General features: G+C 44.3%; 1 protein-coding gene across 4 annotated transcripts in view; it reads left to right on the forward strand.

Moving 5' to 3' along the window:
- LOC110527657 (RNA-binding protein 39) overlaps window positions 1–23,591 on the forward strand; it is a 62,351-nt gene that overhangs the window by 21,756 nt on the left and 17,004 nt on the right. For 3 of the 4 annotated variants that reach the window (XM_021609075.2, XM_021609073.2, XM_021609076.2), the window contains 5 exons: window positions 6,358–6,475; window positions 6,818–6,976; window positions 19,298–19,435; window positions 21,065–21,130; window positions 23,073–23,277. In XM_021609075.2, coding sequence (XP_021464750.1) covers window positions 6,358–6,475; window positions 6,818–6,976; window positions 19,298–19,435; window positions 21,065–21,130; window positions 23,073–23,277 — 686 coding nt within the window. The remainder of the gene's footprint in view (window positions 1–6,357; window positions 6,476–6,817; window positions 6,977–19,297; window positions 19,436–21,064; window positions 21,131–23,072; window positions 23,278–23,591) is intronic. The other variant, XM_021609074.2, reaches the window with a different exon arrangement.

The raw sequence follows: 23,591 nt of genomic DNA on the forward strand, positions 1-23,591 counted from the left end.
GAAACCTGGCGGCAACGGAGGAAATCCTCGATCAGCGCACGGTCCAGCACGTCCCGAGAGGGAACCCAACTCCTCTCCTCCGGACCGTACCCCTCCCAATCAACAAGGTACTGGTGACCACGGCCCCGAGGACGCATGTCCAAAATCCTGCGGACCCTGTAGATGGGTGCGCCCTCGACAAGGATGGGGGGGGGGGGGGGGGGGAAGACGAGCGGGGGCGCGAAGAACGGGCTTAACACAAGAGACATGGAAGACCGGGTGGACGCGACGAAGGTATCGCGGAAGAAGAAGTCGCACTGCGACAGGATTAATGACCCGAGAAATACGGAACGGACCAATGAACCGCGGGGTCAACTTGCGAGACGCCGTCTTAAGGGGAAGGTTCTGAGTGGAGAGCCAAACTCTCTGACCGCGACAATATCTAGGACTCTTAGTTCTACGTTTATTAGCAGCCCTCACAGTCTGCGTCCTATAACGGCAAAGTGCAGACCTGACCCTCTTCCAGGTGCGCTCGCAACGTTGGACAAAAGCCTGAGCGGAGGGGACGCTGGACTCGGCGAACTGAGATGAGAACAGCGGAGGCTGGTACCCGAGGCTACTCTGAAAAGGAGATAGCCCGGTTGCAGACGAAGGAAGCGAGTTGTGGGCGTATTCTGCCCAGGGGAGCTGTTCTGACCAAGACGCAGGGTTGCGAAAAGAAAGACTGCGTAAGATGCGACCAATAGTCTGATTGGCCCGTTCTGCTTGACCGTTAGACTGGGGGTGAAAGCCGGAAGAGAGACTGACGGAAGCCCCAATCAAACGACAAAACTCCCTCCAAAATTGAGACGTGAATTGCGGACCTCTGTCCGAAACGACGTCTGACGGAAGGCCATGAATTCTGAAAACATTCTCGATGATGATTTGTGCCGTCTCTTTAGCAGAAGGAAGCTTAGCAAGGGGAATGAAATGAGCCGCCTTAGAGAACCTATCGACAACCGTAAGAATAACAGTCTTCCCCGCTGACGAAGGCAGTCCGGTGACAAAATCTAAGGCGATGTGAGACCACGGTCGAGAGGGAATGGGAAGCGGCCTGAGACGGCCGGCAGGAGGGGAGTTACCGGACTTAGTCTGCGCGCAGACCGAACAAGCAGCCACGAAACGACGCGTGTCATGCTCCCGGGTGGGCCACCAAAAACGCTGGCGAATGGAAGCAAGCGTACCCCGAACGCCAGGGTGGCCGGCTAACTTGGCAGAGTGAGCCCACTGAAGAACGGCCAGACGAGTAGGAACGGGAACGAAAAGAAGGTTCCTAGGACAAGCGCGCGGCGACGGAGTGTGAGTGAGCGCTTGCTTTACCTGCCTCTCAATTCCCCAGACAGTCAACCCGACAACACGCCCCTCAGGGAGAATCCCCTCGGGGTCAGTGGAGGCTACTGAAGAACTGAAGAGACGAGATAAAGCATCAGGCTTGGTGTTCTTAGAGCCCGGACGATAAGAAATCACGAACTCGAAACGAGCGAAAAACAGCGCCCAACGCGCCTGACGCGCATTAAGACGTTTGGCAGAACGGATGTACTCAAGGTTCCTATGGTCAGTCCAAACGACAAAAGGAACGGTCGCCCCCTCCAACCACTGTCGCCATTCGCCTAGGGCTAACCGGATGGCGAGCAGTTCGCGGTTTCCCACATCATAGTTACGTTCCGACGGGGACAGGCGATGAGAAAAATACGCGCATGGGTGGACCTTGTCGTCAGAGAGGGAGCGCTGAGAAAGAATGGCTCCCACGCCCACCTCTGACGCGTCAACCTCGACAACGAACTGTCTAGAGACGTCAGGTGTAACAAGGATAGGAGCGGATGTAAAACGATTCTTGAGGAGATCAAAAGCTCCCTGGGCGGAAACGGACCACTTAAAGCACGTCTTGACAGAAGTAAGGGCTGTGAGAGGAGCTGCCACCTGACCGAAATTACGGATGAAACGACGATAGAAGTTCGCGAAGCCGAGAAAGCGCTGCAGCTCGACGCGTGACTTAGGAGCGGGCCAATCAATGACAGCTTGGACCTTAGCGGGATCCATCTTAATGCCTTCAGCGGAAATAACAGAACCGAGAAATGTGACGGAGGAGGCATGAAAAGTGCACTTCTCAGCCTTCACAAAAAGACAATTCTCTAAAAGGCGCTGGAGGACACGTCGAACGTGCTGAAGATGAATCTGGAGTGACGGTGAAAAAATCAGGATATCGTCAAGGTAAACGAAAACAAAGATGTTCAGCATGTCTCTCAGGACATCATTGACTAATGCCTGAAAGACAGCTGGAGCGTTAGCGAGGCCGAAAGGAAGAACCCGGTATTCAAAGTGCCCTAACGGAGTGTTAAACGCCGTCTTCCACTCGTCCCCCTCCCTGATGCGCACGAGATGGTAAGCGTTACGAAGGTCCAACTTAGTGAAAAACCTGGCTCCCTGCAGGATCTCGAAGGCTGAAGACATAAGAGGAAGCGGATAACGATTCTTAACTGTTATGTCATTCAGCCCTCGATAATCTATGCAGGGGCGCAGAGACCCGTCCTTCTTCTTGACAAAAAAAAACCCCGCTCCGGCGGGAGAGGAGGAGGGGACTATGGTACCGGAGTCAAGAGCTACAGACAAATAATCCTCGAGAGCCTTACGTTCGGGGGCCGACAGAGAGTATAGTCTACCCCGGGGGGGAGTGGTTCCCGGAAGGAGATCAATACTACAATCATACGACCGGTGTGGAGGAAGAGAGGTGGCCCTGGACCGACTGAACACCGTGCGCAGATCGTGATATTCCTCCGGCACCCCTGTCAAATCACCAGGCTCCTCCTGTGAAGAAGAGACAGAGGAAACAGGAGGGATAGCAGACATTAAACATTTCACATGACAAGAGACGTTCCAGGAGAGGATAGAATTACTAGACCAATTAATGGAAGGATTATGACAAACTAGCCAGGGATGGCCCAAAACAACAGGTGTAAAAGGTGAACGAAAAATCAAAAAAGAAATGGTTTCGCTATGATTACCAGAAACAGTGAGGGTTAAAGGTAGCGTCTCACGCTGAATCCTGGGGAGAGGACTACCATCCAGGGCGAACAAGGCAGTGGACTCCCTTAACTGTCTGAGAGGAATGTCATGTTCCCGAGCCCAGGTCTCGTCCATAAAACAGCCCTCCGCCCCAGAGTCTATTAAGGCACTGCAGGAAGCTGACGAACCGGTCCAGCGTAGATGGACCGACAAGGTAGTGCAGGATCTTGAAGGAGAGACAGGAGTAGTAGCGCTCACCAGTAGCCCTCCGCTTACTGATGAGCTCTGGCTTTTACTGGACATGAAGTGACAAAATGACCAGCAGAACCGCAATAGAGACAGAGGCGGTTGGTGATTCTCCGTTCCCTCTCCTTAGTCGAGATGCGGATACCTCCCAGCTGCATAGGCTCAGCTCCCGAGCCGGCAGAGGAAGATGGTAGTGATGCGGAGAGGGGGGCAACGGAGAACGCGAGCTCCTTTCCACGAGCTCGGTGACGAAGATCAACCCGTCGCTCAATGCGAATAGCGAGATCAATCAAGGAATCCACGCTGGAAGGAACCTCCCGGGAGAGAATCTCATCCTTTACCTCTGCGCGGAGACCCTCCAGAAGACGAGCGAGCAAAGCCGGCTCGTTCCAGCCACTGGAGGCAGCAAGAGTGCGAAACTCAATAGAGTAGTCTGTTATGGATCGATTGCCTTGACATAGGGAAGACAGGGCCCTGGAAGCCTCCTCCCCAAAAACAGATCGATCAAAAACCCGTATCATCTCCTCCTTAAAGTCCTGATACTGGTTAGTACACTCAGCCCTTGCCTCCCAGATTGCCGTGCCCCACTCACGAGCCCGTCCAGTAAGGAGAGATATGACGTAGGCGACACGAGCAGTGCTCCTGGCGTAAGTGTTGGGCTGGAGAGAAAACACAATATCACACTGGGTGAGGAACGAGCGGCATTCAGTGGGCTCCCCAGAGTAACACGGCGGGTTATTGATTCTGGGCTCCGGAGATTCGAAAGCCCTGGAAGTGGCCGGTGGATCGAGGCGGAGATGGTGAACCTGTTCTGTGAGGTTGGAGACTTGGGTGGCCAGGGTCTCAACGGCATGTCGAGCAGCAGACAATTCCTGCTCGTGTCTGCCTAGCATCGCTCCCTGGATCTCGACGGCTGAGTGGAGAGGATCCGAAGTCGCTGGGTCCATTCTTGGTCGGATTCTTCTGTTAAGGTGCGTGAATGAGGACCCAAAAGCGAATTAACAAAACAGAGTTACTTTAATGACGAAAACAAAACGTAGGCTCAGACGGACAGGCAGATTCCGACAGGACAGGACAAGGTTACAGTAACACGACGATGGTCTGGTTCAGGCATGAATGACACAAACAAACAAACAAACAAGAATCCGACAAGGACAGGAGCAGAAACAGAGGGAGATATAGGGACCTAATCAGAGGGAAAAAGGGAACAGGTGGGGAACGGGGTGAATGGGTAGTTAGGAGGAGACAGGGAACAGCTGGGGGAAAGAAGGGGAGAAAAGGTAACCTGACACGACCAGCAGAGGGAGACAGGGTGAAGGGAAAGGACAGAGACAAGACAACATGACAATCACATTGTAGGATTTTTAATGAATTTATTTGCAAATTATGGTGGAAAATAAGTATTTGGTCATCTACAAACAAGCAAGATTTCTGGCTCTCACAGGCCTGTAACTTCTTCTTTAAGAGGCTCCTCTGTCCTCCACTCGTTACCTGTATTAACGGCACCTGTTTGAACTTGTTATCAGTATAAAAGACACCTGTCCACAACCTCAAACAGTCACACTCCAAACTCCACTATGGCCAAGACCAAAGAGCTGTCAAAGGACACCAGAAACAAAATTGTAGACCTGCACCAGGCTGGGAAGACTGAATCTGCAATAGGTAAGCAGCTTGGTTTGAAGAAATCAAATGTGGGAGCAATTATTAGGAAATGGAAGACATACAAGACCACTGATAATCTCCCTCGATCTGGGGCTCCACGCAAGATCTCACCCTGCGGGGTCAAAATGATCACAAGAACGGTGAGCAAAAATCCCAGAACCACACGGGGGGACCTAGTGAATGACCTGCAGAGAGCTGGGACCAAAGTAACAAAGCCTACCATCAGTAACACACTACGCCGCCAGGGACTCAATTCCTGCAGTGCCAGACATGTCCCCCTGCTTAAGCCAGTACATGTCCAGGCCCGTCTGAAGTTTGCTAGAGAGCATTTGGATGATCCAGAAGAAGATTGGGAGAATGTGATATGGTCAGATGAAACCAAAATATAACTTTTTGGTAAAAACTCAACTCGTCGTGTTTGGAAGACAAAGAATGCTGAGTTGCATCCAAAGAACACCATACCTACTGTGAAGCATGGGGGTGGAAACATCATGCTTTGGGGCTGTTTTTCTGCCAAGGGACCAGGACGACTGATCCGTGTAAAGGAAAGAATGAATGGGGCCATGTATCGTAAGATTTTGAGTGAAAATCTCCTTCCATCAGCAAGGGCATTGAAGATGAAACTTGGCTAGGTCTTTTAGCATGACAATGATCCCAAACACACCGCCCGGGCAACGAAGGAGTGGCTTCGTAAGAAGCATTTCAAGGTCCTGGAGTGGCCTAGCCAGTCTCCAGATCTCAACCCCATAGAAAATCTTTGGAGGGAGTTGAAAGTCCGTGTTGCCCAGCAACAGCCCCAAAACATCACTGCTCTAGAGGAGATCTGCATGGAGGAATGGGCCAAAATACCAGCAACAGTGTGTGAGAACCTTGTGAAGACTTACAGAAAATGTTTGACCTCTGTCATTGCCAACAAAGGGTATATAACAAAGTATTGAGATAAACGTTTATTATTGACCAAATACTTATTTTCCACCATAATTTGCAAATAAATTCATTAAAAATCCTACAATGTGATTTTCTGGATTTTTTCTCTCATTTTGTCTGTCATAGTTGAAGAGTACCTATGAGGAAAATTACAGGCCTCTCTCATCTTTTTAAGTGGGAGAACTTGCACAATTGGTGGCTGACTAAATACTTTTTTGCCCCACGATAGCATAAATGGTATCGTAACATACGTTACCATACTGGGATTTAAAATGTAGGCCCACAGTAAATTTGCCCGAAACTTGCAGACAGGAGCAGGCACAAGATTTTTGTTCTGGGTTATCCAGATTACCAATTTCCTGACAAAATATAGTAAAATAAATACACAAGTGCTTTTACAGTGCTTTTACAACTTTTACAGTGCTGATACAAGATTGGGGCCACTGGAAAACAAAAAATGGCTTTACCACATAAGAGTAATTCAATGCTTTGTTTCTACAGGCAGCCAATAGACAACCTGACTCCAGAGGAAAGGGACGCTCGCACAGTGTTCTGCATGCAGCTGGCAGCCAGAATCCGACCACGTGACCTGGAGGAGTTCTTCTCTGCAGTAGGAAAGGTGAGTGTCTTTACTTGTAATGTCATTGTCATTCTTGCCGAAAAAAAATGTGGCCACCGATTTGCTAAGCATTTGCACCAGGTGAGATGTTTGCTCCAGTTTTTTTCAGAAAGGTATTTAACACCAAAGTAAACATGAAACTTTGCAATTTACAACAGTTTTTTATTTATTTATTCTAACCTTTTAGTTCAAGCCTCAATGTTTTATTTAGAAAAGATGGGTGTTAAAAAAAGTAAATGTATTTAGGTGTTATTCACAGCCAACAAGAGCAATGGATTTAGCAATGTCTTCTCTTCTTATGCTCCATCCATTCTAAAACAGATTATTTTGTTAATTTTCAAGGTGAGAGATGTGCGCATGATCTCTGACAGAAATTCGAGGAGGTCGAAGGGGATTGCTTACATCGAGTTTGTGGAGGCCAACTCGGTGCCACTGGCTATAGGATTGTCTGGCCAGCGACTTCTGGGGGTGCCAATAATTGTTCAGGCCTCACAGGTAATGGTTAGTAATCATCTCACAGGGATTTTATTCTTTCTATTTATTTTAACTAGGGCTGTCAATGTTAACGCGTTAATTACTGTTACATTTTGAAATCTTCATGCCGCAATTAAAAAATAACACATTTAAAGAGCAACTGCCCCTAAAAAACAACTTCTCATTTAGAAAACAGCCTATGTGTCATCAATATGAGTCAGAAACATTTATTCTGTCAAAATTGACTACAAAGTGTAAATAGAATAATTATATTGAATTCAAAACCGCTACTTGTCTTGACTGCTTCACAACATAAATGAAGGTTGTAATACCTGATCGTAATACCTGTGGTAAATTTGAGTTGACTTTGGATATCCTTATTGGGCTAGTTGGGAACCATTGGCAAATTACACAATGTACATGGGACAATGTGTTAACTGTAAATTGTAGACATGCCTATACAAATATTAAAAGCATTTAATGAGAACTAAAAGGTGTGCAACATGAAAAGATTGTCTCATATACATTGTAATTTATTGACAGTCCCTAGCCCCGGAGATGATCTATCCAAAGTTAAATTAATTTTGCCACAGTCGCACACCAACCGGCTGAAGCTAATTGGCTAAATAATTTGGCTAACTTGTCCCACCTACGAACACACACATGAGTCACCCACATCAAACCACCCCCTGAATTTAGTAATGCCACTAACCAGCATTTCTTAATTAACCAAGCCTTAAACGAGGCCAAATCATGAAGTGCAGTCACCCTTTAATCGCATATAAAAAAAATTTGACCACAGTCTGTTTCCGCACACATTCCTTTGAGCTCACACACTCTTTGCTCTCGACAGCTAGCAACCTTTCTTGTGGTGGAGAGACCATCCACTATGCGTGCAGCTTTCAGCTACAAATGTTAAGGAAAACTTACAGAAAGTTCAACCATAAACACTTTCTCAGGTATTTCTTTAAATCATAGCAAAAACATATTTGCACAGAAGTAGCTAGTCAGTTATGCTAACATTAGCTAGCTGGCTAACCAAACAAGAATATTTAGAATGCCATGGCTGATTGCCTCTAGATTCAACACTAATTTCCCACAATGATTTGAATTCAAACAGAACTTCAATTCCATTTAGCTATTGTTTTTGTTGTCTCATTTCTAGTACAGTAGCAGCTTGTGACTAGTTCATGTTGGGCATGGATAAGAAGTAGCCTAGGCAAGATCTAATAGCTGTATGATATTTTACATTTATATCACACCTGAGGCGAGTTCAACAAGGCTTCTGTTTGTGGTGAACATGTTGCCAGAGTAACAATTTCAGTTGAATGAACATTGCAAAATGTTATGGTGAAGCATCAAACATTTACTTTTTGTAAGGATTACTGTGACTTTTTAGCGACAATGTTCAAACTGAAAATGACTTCGCTATTCCTACTAAATATAGTGGAAAGTCTACATAGCCAATTAATATATTTTTTTGCGCCAGTTAAGACCTGAAACACACACTTATGTTCGCGGCACACTACCTTCTCAGACTGTTAGCTAATGTTACGAACGGTCGCTGCTAACACAAAACAAATGGATTATGTTAACTATTTCCCTTGTTGAATGCACCTTGGCTGAGATATTATTGTCTTAGAAAACAGTTTATTTTGAGGTTTCGGTGAGGTTCTGTTGACATGCATTGAAACGTGTGGCCTTTTCATGGATTTATTTTCCAAATTACTACCAATGAACATACAAATTTCCTACAACTTCCTAATACTAAACATAAAATACTTTAAATAAGGTGTGGGACATCATTGGTCTATTACATTTCAGCAAGTAGCAGGTCTATTACGCACCAGCAGCTAGAATTTGTCCATCCACAATTCAACTGTGGGAACATGGCAACTATCAACAGCAGACAACTGAAAGAGCTGGCCTGTACTATACGAGAGATTGTTTGTGAGGAGATTACCTCTGCCCTCGATTTACAATGAAAACCTGTAAATGAATCACTGGTAGTGCTCACTGCTAAATTGGATACCTGTTCAACCGAAGTGTAAAGTCTGGAGAAGACAGCCAATGCGACACAGGTGCGACTCCATGACCTGAAAACAGCGCAAGCTATGTTTGAAGGGATAATCAAACTCTTAAAAGAGTTAAGTCTCTGAAAGACTACAACTTGTGTTGGGTGGTACTTCCTGCTCTGGGCCACAGTCTCTTCCCCCAAGGTGGGCTTTTTTGAAAAGGAGGCAGACACTAACAACACAATCCTTTGTTTAGGGACAATGAGGGGACATTGGGAGCTGCTTTTAAGAGGAAAGCTCAGTCAACATAGTGAATGGGTTGGGGGCCTAAAGTTTTAGGAGGGCAGTTCTTACACAGTATAAAATCAGAGTGTCTTGTTTGTAAATAATGCATGGGACAGTATTGTAGGATTTGGCTATACCGACATCTATGGATAGCATAATTGTGTTTGTCAAACAGGTACAGTGCCTTGCGAAAGTATTCGGCCCCCTTGAACTTTGCGACCTTTTGCCATATTTCAGGCTTCAAACATAAAGATATAAAACTGTATTTTTTTGTGAAGAATCAACAACAAGTGGGACACAATCATGAAGTGGAACGACATTTATTGGATATTTCAAACTTTTTTAACAAATCAAAAACGGAGAAATTGGGCGTGCAAAATTATTCAGCCCCCTTACGTGAATACTTTGTAGCGCCACCTTTTGCTGCGATTACAGCTGTAAGTCGCTTGGGGTATGTCTCTATCAGTTTTTCACATCGAGAGACTGACATTTTTTCCCATTCCCCCTTGCAAAACAGCTCGAGCTCAGTGAGGTTGGATGGAGAGCATTTGTGATCAGCAGTTTTCAGTTCTTTCCACAGATTCTCGATTAGATTCAGGTCTGGAGTTTGACTTGGCCATTCTAACACCTGGATATGTTTATTTTTGAACCATTCCATTGTAGATTTTGCTTTATGTTTTGGATCATTGTCTTGTTGGAAGACAAATCTCCGTCCCAGTCTCAGGTCTTTTGCAGACTCCATCAGGTTTTCTTCCAGAATGGTCCTGTATTTGGCTCCATCCATCTTCCCATCAATTTTAACCATCTTCCCTGTCCCTGCTGAAGAAAAGCAGGCCCAAACCATGATGCTGCCACCACCATGTTTGACAGTGGGGATGGTGTGTTGCTTTTACGCAAACATAACGTTTTGCATTGTTGCCAAAAAGTTCAATTTTGGTTTCATCTGACCAGAGCACCTTCTTCCACATGTTTGGTGTGTCTCCCAGGTGGCTTGTGGCAAACTTTAACCGACACTTTTTATGGATATCTTTAAGAAATGGCTTTCTTCTTGCCACTCTTCCATAAAGGCCAGATTTGTGCAATATACGACTGATTGTTGTCCTATGGACAGAGTCTCCCACCTCAGCTGTAGATCTCTGCAGTTCATCCAGAGTGATCATGGGCCTCTTGGCTGCATCTCTGATCAGTCTTCTCCTTGTATGAGCTGAAATTTTAGAGGGACGGCCAGGTCTTGGTAGATTTGCAGTGGTCTGATACTCCTTCCATTTCAATATTATCGCTTGCACAGTGCTCCTTGGGATGTTTAAAGCTTGGGAAATCTTTTTGTATCCAAATCCGGCTTTAAACTTCTTCACAACAGTATCTCGGACCTGCCTGGTGTGTTCCTTGTTCTTCATGATGATCTCTGTGCTTTTAACGGACCTCTGAGACTATCACAGTGCAGGTGCATTTATACGGAGACTTGATTACACACAGGTGGATTGTATTTATCATCATTAGTCATTTAGGTCAACATTGGATCATTCAGATATCCTCACTGAACTTCTGGAGAGAGTTTGCTGCACTGAAAGTAAAGGGGCTGAATAATTTTGCACGCCCAATTTTTCAGTTTTTGATTTGTTAAAAAAGTTTGAAATATCCAATAAATGTTGTTCCACTTCATGATTTTGTCCCACTTGTTGTTGATTCTTCACAAAAAATACAGTTTTATATCTTTATGTTTGAAGCCTGAAATGTGGCAAAAGGTCGCAAAGTTCAAGGGGGCCGAATACTTTCGCAAGGCACTGTAGGCCTACCACGTTTTTGAATAGGAAGAAATAGGCTCAAATTCTATATGTAAATCTATGATTAGGCCCATAAAAAAAATTGGTGCGCACGTGCACATATAGCGGGCATAAAGGAATTTTACTTTAACCCCTGTATCGGAAAGTTACAATGTTTCAATCACTGTGCAGCCAACTGCCTATAGTAGGTAACAGTTTATTTCTAATAAAGACACCTGTTATCACACATGGCACGACCCGACCATTGTTACAATTAGAATAAAAATAACATATTATCATTTAATAATCCTGTAGAACTGTAAAAAGAGTGAGATCATTTGAACTTTGGAAACAAGTGCTTTCATAAATGCATGGCGGGCCTCGTTTTGCTGGAGCAGTGTAAAATATTGTTTTTGTCAATGACCCAACCTTAACTAATTTTGTTTATTTACATATTGAATTGGATTGTCCAACATTAAATTTCACCATTTCTTCATTTTGTGGCCCACATAGTGGCCTCTTCCCTCTGCTGTTGTGCTGCATTGCAGTCAGCAATGTTTTCTCTTGGTAGCTTCTCCATGGTCCTTAAATCAAATCAAAGATACCCAGCATTTCCACATTCAGCCTGTCGGTGGTCCCATGTATGTTCTGGGTGACCATTACGTGTATCAGGGCTATGAGCCTCTGCAGCACCTGCTGCCAATGGAGAGTCTCTCCGTCAATAGCCCGTTGGGATTGGGCATTGATAGTTTGCTTGGACACCAGCCTGTTCTCCAGCTCCTTCCACCTCTAGAAACTATCTAGATGGTCATGCAGCTTCTCATGTGAGCTGAGGAGGTGGCACAGATTCTTCCAGTACCTGGTTTCATCCCTGACCAGCTCAGATTTGCCCTCATGTGAAAACATTTTGCAGCAAAAACAGAAGGCTGCATCATTTTGCTTGGAATAAATGAGCCATGGTCTCTCCACTCTCACCCCGTTTCCCATCCTCCTATTGTAGTGGGCCACCGAAAATATTTGTCTCATCTCTTGGGAAATTCCCCACCTTATTCTGATATTGCCCAGCATGCACTAAAATGTCCCGTAAAGATCCATTCATATCTTTTGGCCACTCCCTGGGATCGTTTATGTTTTTTGTCTGGGAGTTGGATTTAGCAATAGCAGCACCACTGTCATTGGGGACGTAGAAAGACAAATCTGAGTCCGTGTCCCAGATAGTAGGGTCTCCGCTGGCATTGTTTGGAGGTGTGGCTCAACTGGTGCACAACCTATTATTGTCCACCCAGAGAGCGGTCATCATAGGTGGAAATGGATGGCTCGGAATCCTCCGGTTCGCCCTCTTTGCTGCTAGAACTAGCGAACGGGGTCTCGTCTGTCTCTGTGAATTTATGTCCTTGGAGACTTGTTCTCGACAATGGCTTGATGGGCATTGCTGTACGCTGATACATTTCAGCAGCGAATCTCTTTGGCTTAGAGATTGTGCCTCTTCTCTCATTATTTCTACAATATTTTTTATATATATTCGCTTCCTGATATTTTTGGTCTCTTAGACATGGTAGGAAATTTGGTTGCAAATCTCTGAACTTCGGGAGAAGCGGGAATGGGGTGGGAATGGGAACTGCAGCAACAGCTATGAGCTGGTTGCTTGGGTACCGCCGGCGGTGTAGTAGCCGATCAGGGGTACCGGAGGGCAGCAGCCAATTTCCAAATTGCCGCCCCAAATTCAAGTGACCGCTTCAAATCAAATTGTATTTGTCACGTGCTGAAAACAACCTTACAGTGAAATGCTTACTTACAAGCCCTTAACCAACAATGCAGTTTTAAGAAAAATACTTAATAAAATAAGAAATAAAAGTAAAAAATAATTAAAGAGCACCAGTAAAATAACAATAGCGAGGCTATATACAAGGGGTACTGGTACAGAGTCAATGTGTGGGGGCACCGGTTAGTCGAGGTAATATGTACATGTAGGTAGAGTATTTAAAGTCACAATGCATAGATAATAAATAGAGAGTAGCAGCAGTGTAAAAGAGGGGGTGGCAATGCAAATATTCTGGGTAGCCATTTGGTTAGGTGTTCAGGAGTCTTGTGGCTTGGGGTTAGAAGCTGTTTAGAAGCCTCTTGAACCTAGACTTGACGTTCTGGTACCGCTTGCCATGCGGTAGCAGAGAGAACAGTCTATGTCTAGGGTGACTGGAGTCTCCGACAGTTTTTAGGGTCTTCCTCTGACACCGCCTAGTATAGAGGTCCTGGATGGCAGGAAGCTTGGCCCCAGTGACGTACTGGGCCGTACGCACTACCCTCTGTAGTGTCTTGCTGTCGGATGATGATACAATCAGTCAGGATGCTCTCGATGGTGCAGCTGTAGAACCTTTTTAGGATCCATGCAAATCTTTTCAGTCTCCTGAGGGGGAATAGGTTTTGTCAAGCCCTTTTCATGACTGTCTTGGTGTGCTTGGACCATGTTAGTTTGTTGGTGATGTAGACACCAAGGAACTTGAAGCTCTTCACCTGCTCCACTACAGTCCCGTCAAGGAGAAATGGGGCGTGCTCAACCCTCCTTTTCCTGTAGTCCACAATCATTTATTTTGTCTTGATCACGTTGAGGGAGAGGTTGTTGTCCTGGCACCACAAAGCTAGGTCTCTGTCTCGTTGTTGTCAGTGATCAGCCTGTTGTGGCCAACTTACTTTTCTTTTTTTTTTTTTTACCTTTATTTAACTAGGCAAGTCAGTTAAGAACAAATTCTTATTTATAATGACTGCCTAGGAACAGTGGGTTAACTGCCTTGTTCAGGGGCAGAATGACAGATTTTTACCTTGGCAGCTCGGGGATTCGATCTTGCAAAGTTACCGGCCCAACGCTCTAACCACTAGGCTACCTGCCGCTCTAACCACTAGGCTACCTGCCGCCCTAACTTAATGATGGTGTTGGAGTCATGCCTGGCCGTGCAGTCATGAGTGAACAGGGAGTACTGGAGGGGACTGAGCACGCACCCCTGAGCAGCCCCATCAGCGTGGCGGATGTGTTGTTACCCTTACCACCTGGGGAGGGCCCGTCAGGAAGTCCAGGATCCAGTATCCAGTTGCAGAGGGAGGTGTTTAGTCCCTGGGTCCTTAGCTTAGTGATGATCTTTGAGGGCACTATGGTGTTGAACGCTGAGCCGTAGTCAATGAATAGCATTCTCACGTAAGTGTTCCTTTTGTCCAGGTGTGAAAGGGCATTACGGAGTGCAATAGAGATTGCATCACCTGTGGATCTGTTGGGGCGGTATGCAAATTGTAGTGGGTCTAGGGTTTCTGGCATAATGGTGTTGATGTGAGCTATGACCAGCCTTGCAAAGCACTTCATGGCTACAGATATAAGTGCTACGGGTCGGTAGTCATTTAGGCAGGCTACCTTAGTCCCTGTGCCCAATAACTTTATGGTGGCTGCTTGAAACATGTTGGTATTACAGACTCAGACATGGAGAGGTTTTAAATGTCAGTGAAGACACTTGCCAATTGGTCAGCGCATGCTTGGAGTACACGTCCCTGTAATCCATCTGGTCCTGCGGCCTTTTGAATGTTGACCTGTTTAATCAATAAAGTAAAAATTTGACGTACGTATCTGATCATCGTGCTTATTACTGGCAGATACAGATGTCAGAATCTCCTTTAAAGAGCCACAAGATGGCGCTTTAGTGGTTCCTTACTAGAAAATTAACCATTTTAAACTGAATGAAATGAATTAGTATTGATTAACAAAACATTTGTTGATGATCCTCGGATTCTATGGGGCGCATCAAAGGTTTTAATAAAAACAACGCAACTGCATTTGCATCTGGGCTGAATAAATCACAAATAAAGAAGATATCAGAATTGGAAAAGTTGTTAACAACGTTAGAGCGTTCTCAACAAACACTTTTTTTGGATTAGGTAGCTACTACTCTCTTCAAATTTGTGTCAGAACTAACTCTATTAATAAGACAGAGCGAAATTGCTATCCATCGAGTTGGACTCGCAATATCCGCTTACTGCAACTATTGAATCTGATTCGGGTGAATTTTCAACCACAAAGATTTTCCCGTTTCAATAAAGAATACACCTCTGATTGTAAATCCACACCAAGCCAGATATATCTTTTAAAAAATAACTAAGAACTCCTCTTCTCTCAACTGATGAAGCCGGTGTGCTAGGAGCCCAAATCTCTCTCTATGAACTCAAAAGGGCATTTGATAACATGAATAAAGGCAAATCACCTGGTTGTGACTGTATTCCTCTTGAGGTCGATTTAAAATGTTGGGTTCAATTAGGTCCACTGTTACCTGAAATGATGATGATTATTATTTAACCAGGCAAGTGAGTTAAGAACAAACTCTTATTTACAGTGATGGCCTACCCCGGGCAACACTGGGCCAATTGTGCGCCGTTCTATGGGACTCCCAGTCACGGCCAGATGTGATGTGGCCTGGAGTCGAACCAGGTACTGCAGTGACGCCTCTTGCACTGAGATGCAGTGTCTTAGACCACTGCGCCACTCGGGAGCCCATAACACCGCCGTTAACAGAGGTTCATTTAGAAGGGCTAAATACAGCACTAATTTTCTTTTATAAAAATTTTAAAAAGGCAAGGACGCTCGCTATCGCACTCTATCTTTGATGAACTTAAACTTTTATTTTTTATTCTGTTGTCTCGAAGCTTACTTACCCAAATTGATACATCTGGACCAAAGCAGTTTGTTTTAAAAATGTATCCTCAGATAACCTCCTTCTATTACGTATCTTACATGCTTCATCAGAAACCAAAGCTCCTTGCGCAGTTCTATCTCTCGACGCAGAAAAAGCTTTTGATAGACTAGATTGGTCGATTTTGGAAAGGTTTTATTGATATGATTAAAATACTGTATATTATGCCAATCCCACAGCCACAGTAATAACAGGCAATACCTGCTCTATTCATTTCAGAATAACTAGAGTAAGGTGATCCCATCTCACCACTGCTGTTTTTGTTGCCTATGAAGCCATCTCTACTAAACAGAATCCCAATCGGTTCCCATTTTAAATATTTGGGAATAGATATATTTCCTTCCTTAGATAACCATTGCCAAAAAGTTTAACAGCACGCTCAAATCAATTCAATCCGACCTCAGTAGATGGACTAATATCCCAGTTATTTTACCGGCAGAACATTGTCAAAATAAATTAATTGCCACGGCTGAATTTCTGTTGTCTCCCCCTTCCAGCTATTGGGGTAAAATTCATAGTGTGGTTTCAAAATATATATGGCACGGTAAGCAAGCCCTGATATAAAATTAACAAATTGGAAAAGAGGGAGATGTGTAAGAGGACTATCTGTACCAAACTTGAAATTGTATTTCCAGGCACTAGCATTTCGTCCCATCCCAAATTGGTTTACAAATTATAATTTCGCACCCTGGCTGAGTATAGAGAGAAATATGTCGTCTCCTATTGCCCTGCAAGAGGTGGTCTTCACTAATATATCCCAATGTAAACTACGCTTTGGTCCTATTATTGCTCACACAATGTAACTGGGAATCAAAATTGCATGCCCATTCACAATAATGCCTTGCGATCTGGAGGGCAGCCTTTTGCATCCCCCAAATCCCCCAAATGGTCCATATGTGGAATCCGTACCCATGCCATTATCATGGACAGTATTGGTTTGAGAACATTCCAAGATTTGAAAGACATATACACCATTTCGGACTACAACATTTTCAGATGGGATGGACTAAAAAAGGGGGGAGGGGGGATTATTTATGTAAAATCTTCTCTTATGGCATCATGCTCTCTCAGCATCTCTGTTCCCAAAATATGTGGCCATAAGCCCCCAAAAAACTATCAAACTCCTCATTGATTAACCTTTTCCTGACTAACCGTCGCCACTGCCCTATTGTTTGCATTTGAGATACCAATTTGAAAAACTCTGACCCTCAAATAATTGTGCAGAGAATTAAAAACAAAAAAATGTATTCACCGCTCCAGGCGTTCCTTAATTATCTGTATTATTCAGAGCTTTTTTCTACTAACTACACCCTGTTTTGGAACTTGAATTTTCCTCATCCATTTTTACCTCTGGCTGATAAACATGCCCTGTTTAAAAACCAAACTAACTCTTGGTACTCTCAGACCTCCTCTTGATAAGGAATCAAGCCTGGGCCAAGGCTCAACAAACTGGCTAGTTAGCTGATTTGCAGCTATTTAGGCTATTGAGAAATAGGAGCACTGTCTCGGTTAAACAGGCCAAATCATACAACTTCCTTAGCGCTATGACAGACTGTTAGTGATCCCTCTAAATTACATAAAGGGGTGCCCCAATGTTTGATACTCGGCCCACTACTGTTTACAATGTATATCATATACAGTGCCTTCGGAAAGTATTCAGACCCCTTGACTTTTTCCCCACATTTTGTTACGTTACAGCCTTATTATAAAATTCATTTTCATCAGCAATCGACACACAATACCCCATAATAGCAAAGAGAAAAGTTTTTTTTTTTTTTTTTATGTTTGCAAATGTATTAAAAATCAAAAACAGAAATACTTATTTTATATAAGTATTCAGACCCTTTGCTATGAGACTCAAAATTGATCTCAGGTGCCTCCTGTTTCCATTGATCATCCTCAAGATGTTTCTACAACTTGATTGGAGTCCCCTGTGGTAAATTCAATTGATTGGACATGATTTGGAAAGGCACACACTTGTCTATATAAGGTCCCACATTTGACAGTGCATGTCAGAGCAAAACCCAAGCCTTGAGGTCGAAGGAATTGTCCGTGGAGCACCAAGACAGGATTGTGTCATGGCACAGATCTGGGGAATGGTACCAAAACATTTCTGCAGCATTAAAGGTCCCCAAGAACACAGTGTCCTCCATCATTCGGATCCACCCCTTTTTTTCAATTTTCACCTAAAATTACATACTCAAATCTAACTGCCTGTAGCTCAGGACCTGAAGCAAGGATATGCATGTTCTTGATACCATTTGAAAGGAAGCATTTTGAAGTTTGTGGAAGTGTGAAATTAATGTAGGAGAATATAACACATTAGATCTGGTAAAAGATAATACAAAGAAAAACACATGCCTTCTTTGAAATGCAAGAGAAAGGCCACAATTAATTATTCTAGCCCAGACACAATTTAGACTTTGGCCACTAGTTGGCAGCAGTGTGTGTGCAACGTTTTAGACCGATCCAATGAACTATTGCATATCTATTCAAAATGTTGTATCAAGACTGCCCAATGTGCCTAATTGTGCCACCAAGACTCTTCCTCGAGCTGGATGCCCGACCAAACTGAGCAATCGGAGGAGAAGGGCCTTCGTCAGGGAGGTGACCAAGATCCCAATGGTCACTCTGGCAGAGCTCCAGAGTTTCTCTGTGGAGATGGGAGAACCTTCCAGAAGGACAACCAACTCTGCAGCACTCCATCAATCAGGCCTTTATGGTAGAGTGGCCAGACGGAAGCCACCCCTCAGTAAAGGGCACATGACAGCCCGCTTGGAATCTTCCAAAAGGCACCTAAAGACTCTCATACCATGAGAAACAAGATTCTCTGGTCTGATGAAACCAAGATTGAACTCTGGCCTGAATGCCAAGCGCCACATCCCTTGGAAACCTGGCACCATCCCTACGGATAAAGGGAAAGATGAACGGAGCAAAGTACAGATAGATCCTTGATGAAAACCTGCTCAGGACCTCAGACTGGGGCGAAGGTTCACCTTCCAACAGGACAATGACCTTAAGCACACAGCCAAGACAACGCAGGAGTGGCTTCGGGACAAGTCTCTGAATGTCCTTGAGTGGCCCAGCCAGAGACCGGACTTGAACCCGATCGAACATCTCTGGAGAGACCTGAAAAAAGCTGTGCAGCAATGCTCTCCATGCAACCTGACAGAGCTTGAGAGGATCTGCAGAGAAGAATAGGAGAAACTCCCCAAATACAGGTGTGCAAAGCTTGTAGCTTCATACCCAAGAAGACTCGAGGCTTTACTCGCTGCCAAAGGCGCTTCAACAATGGGTCTCAATACTTATGCAAATGTGAAAATTACAAAGCAAATAAAAATGTGTTTTCTTCCCCTATAATCAAAATATATTATACCTAAATAGCTTCAAATTTGAACTTGAATTTCTTACGTTTCTTATGATTAATTAATTAAGTTATGATTAATCTCTGCGGTTAACTCTGTTGTTCATTCTTTTAAATAATTTGACAGCCTTTTATTTAAACAGCCTGAGGCAATCTGCACCGTTTCCCTACGTTCACTTTGTGTGTGCTTTCTCTAGGCTGAGAAAAACAGGGCTGCTGCCATGGCCAACAACCTGCAGAAGGGCAACGCTGGCCCGATGAGACTCTACGTCGGATCCTTACACTTTAACATCACAGAGGAGATGCTACGAGGAATATTTGAGCCTTTTGGAAAGGTGAGAGGCGTTGTACAATGTACCATAGGCGTCGCATAAATGTCAACTTTGGGGAAGCTGTTTTTTCACACACACCACAAAAATCATCTTTCTAATAACGCATTGCATGCATCCATCACATTTGCAGACTAACATAAGGTAAAATGCCTAATGTGATGAGTAGATTTGTGAACCGTAGGCCAAGTCATTGTTATAAGTATATATAACTCAGTGAATGTTTGCAAAAAGTAGAATGCAGGTGAGCGATTGCAGGGGTTAAAATTCTCCGTCACTGCAATAACAATCTCTGGGGGGTGGTTTAGAGATGACATAACCTAATCCAGAAGCATGTCTGTTCTACGAAATATATTCCCAAATATTTATCTTCTCTGTTAAGCTGTGTGCACTGAACTGACATGCGTGACTGTTACTGACGAACAGCTCTTTGCGCAATACCAAGTGTCGGCTGGAGTGGTGTAAATCTCACCGCCTTTGGACTCTGGAGCAGTGGAAACGCTTTCACTGGATGGTGATGAATCACGCTTCACCATCTGGCAGTCCGACCGAATAATCTGGGTTTGGCGGATGCCAGGAGAACGCTACCTGCCCCAATGCATAGTGCCAACTGTAAAGTTTGGTGGAGGAGGAATAGTGTTCTGGGGCTGTTTTTCATGGTTCGGGCTAGGCCCCCAGTGAAGGGACATCTTTATGCAACAGCATACAATTAAATTCTAGACGATTCTGTGTTTCCAACTTTGTGGAAACAGTTTGGGGACGGTCCGTTCCTGTTTTAGCATGACAATGCCCCCTTGTTCAAAGTTAGGTCCATACAGAACTGGCCTGCACAGAGCCCTTACCTCAATCCCATCGTACACCTTTGGAATGAATTGGAATGCCAGCTGCGAGCCAGGCCTTACTGACACCACGATGTTCAGAAGAAGGGAATGAAATAGTCTATAATGTGGCGCTCAACCCAACTGTGTAGCCTACTGCAGCTGCTTGCAAAGCAATTCAAAGCCACTACTTTTAGCATTCAGGTAAGGATGTAACTTTCCAGTGCTACTATTTTTGCCATGTAATGCTGTTATTAAAACAAAATCAGACAACCCCATAGTAGAGTAGTTTACCTATTTACATAGTCGGCTTGTTGTGTGTTCTGTAAGATATATTCCTCTCGAGGCGCATTCAAGTTGCGATAGGGAGGCGAACCTGCATTCTGACAAGCAGTTAATGCACAACAATTCTTAATAAATTTACAAAATGATCCTCTTTCCCTAAAAGCATGATAGTCATCATCACTTTCTTACATGGAAGGGGAGGTTAACCCTGCTCCGTGTGTTGCATAGAGCAAACCTAGAGCTGAGCAGAAGCGTTTATTAGGATCTGCATGCAGGGCCTGGGAAAAATAAATATTTACCCATTTCATCCAATTCTATGTCATTTCACATGACTGGAGAAATTAGCATCTTTTTAATACCACAACATGACCGAAAAGACAGGCTACCCGACAAACTGAGATAAATAAAAACGACATCGTCTTGAATGCAACCAATTGCGTAGTCCTTCAAAAAGAAGGGGGAGACAGATTGTAGGTCTACAATATATCAGTGCTATGTAGACTTTAATCTGTAATCCATTTCCTTCCACCAGATTGAGAGTATTCAGCTCATGATGGATAGTGAGACGGGGAGATCCAAAGGATATGGCTTCATCACTGTAAGTAGCACATTCAATCCAGTCAATGGATGCACACAATACTACGATTATTGTGAATACTCAGAATAATGAAATTGTTCGATTAAAACGTTTACATGCTTTGCAAATAGAACAATTTCCCTTACAATCCGATTTCCATGGACATATATTATAATCTGATGGGAAATAAACGTTATATCACAACGACCATATTGTTATTCCCAGGGATCTCATTATACAATGTTATCATCACGATAATTAGGTGCGGATACGATATATATTGCGATTCTATATGCATTTCAATTCTATATGTAAACTATTTATACAAAAGTATGTGCACACCCCTTCAAATTAGTGTATTTGGCTATTTCAGCCGCACCCCTGGCTGACAGTTGCACACGTGCAATCTCCATAGACAAACATTGGCAGTAGAATGGCCTTACTGAAGAGTTCATTGACTTCGAATATGGCACCGTCATAGGATGCCACCTTTCCAACAAGTTAGTTCGTCAAATTTCTGCCCTGCTAGACCTTCCCCGGTCAACTGTAAGTGCTGTTATTCTGAAGTGGAAACCTCTAGGAGCAACAACAGCTCCGACCGCGAAGTGGGAGACCACACAAGCTCACAGAACGGGGGTGCTGAAGCGTGTAGCGCATAAAAATCGTATGACCTTAGTTGCAACACTCACTAACGAGTTCTCAGACTGCCTCTGGAAGCAATGTCAGCACAATTACTGTTCGTCAAGAGCTTAATGAAATGGGTTTCTATGGCCGAGCAGCCATACACAAGCCTAAGATCACCATGCGCAATGCCAAGTGTTGACTGGAGTGGAAACACGTTCTCTGGAGTGATGAATCACGCTTCACCATCTGGCAGTCCAACAGAAGAATCCGGGTTTGGCAGATGCCAGGAGAACGCTACATGCCCCAATGCATACTGTAAAGTTTGGTGGAGGAGGAATAATAGTCTGGAGGCTGTTCTTCATGGTTCGGGCTAGGCCGCCAGCGAAGGGAAATATTTTAGCTACAGAATACAACGACATTCTAGACTATTCTGTGCTTCCAACTTTGTGGCAACAGTTTGGGGAAGGCCCATTCCTGTTTAAGCATACCAATGCCCTGTGCACAAAGCAAGGTCCATACAGAACTGGCCTGCACAGAGCCCTGATCTCAACCCCATCAAAGACCTTTGGAATGCCGGATGCGAGCCAGGCCTAATCTCCCAACATCAGTGCCGACCTCACTAATGCTTTTGTGGCTGAATGGAAGCAAATCCCCGCAGAATTGTTCCAACATCTAGTGGAATGCCACCCCAGAAGAGTGGAGGCCATTATAGCAGCAAAGGGGGGACCAACTCCATATTAATGCCCATGATTTTGGAATGAGATGTTCGACAAGCAGGTGTCCACATACCTTCGTCATTGCAATTCAATACTGCAGTTTTATTGCGATTCAGTGTTCCGACCATATTGCTTGTGCTCATTGCGGTAAAACCATGTGCCAACATTATAAGCAAGAAAACATTGAATGTTGGGTTCAACTTGGCTTTCCTTGGAATGTGTTCTATTATAACATGATTAGCTACCACTACTTGGACAGTGTGTTTGTGTCAGGAGCACCTTCCAGTATAAAAAAAAAAAACGCCAATAATGCATGTAGTCCATTTTTAGAGCCCACATTATTCTGACATATTTTAGAATGTAGTAATAATGTGGTTGTCAATGCTTAATGCCATTGGGAAGACCATTCATTATTGTTATTGTTAATGCATACTTTTTTGCATGCATTTTTTGGGGGGAGTGCTTTTTCTATATTACTACAATTAAATATAAAATTGAGGTCCTTGAAAATGACAATTAAGTGCTTAAGAAACTCCTTGAATTTGACTCTTCAATGTCTTTATGAATCCTGATTGGTGTGCATGTAAACATAGTCAATTCATTGGCATGTGTTGTCTCTCCAGTTCTCAGACACAGAGTGTGCCAAGAAGGCTTTGGATCAGTTGAACGGCTTTGAGCTGGCTGGCCGGCCGATGAAGGTGGGCCATGTGACTGAGCGCACAGATGCCTCCAACGCCAGCTCCTTCCTGGACAACGACGAGCTGGAGAGGACAGGCATCGACCTGGGCACCACTGGGCGCCTGCAGCTCATGGCCAGACTGGCTGAAGGTAAAGCCAGAGAGAGCCCAGGGCCTGTATTCACAAAGAATTCTGAGGAATCATGTAAGGGATGGTTCACAATGTACAGAATGGGGATCTGCAAGGAAAGGGGGAGGGTCATGTCATTTGTAATTGATGAAAGCAATGTCAGCACAATACTAATTTCAACATTTCTCAGTGTTTTAGAATTAGTTGCTTATTAGGCCTGACGCTGCCCCTCATCTCTGATTCTGAGCTGGGCACGCAATAATATCAAGTGCGCCTTTAGGTATTTAGTGTGGTGTCAATCAAATGATCCATAGGCTGTACGAAGTGCATGCTCG

The sequence above is a fragment of the Oncorhynchus mykiss genome, chromosome 7 (assembly GCF_013265735.2).
Source record: "Oncorhynchus mykiss isolate Arlee chromosome 7, USDA_OmykA_1.1, whole genome shotgun sequence".
In the NCBI taxonomy this organism is placed as follows: domain Eukaryota; kingdom Metazoa; phylum Chordata; class Actinopteri; order Salmoniformes; family Salmonidae; genus Oncorhynchus; species Oncorhynchus mykiss.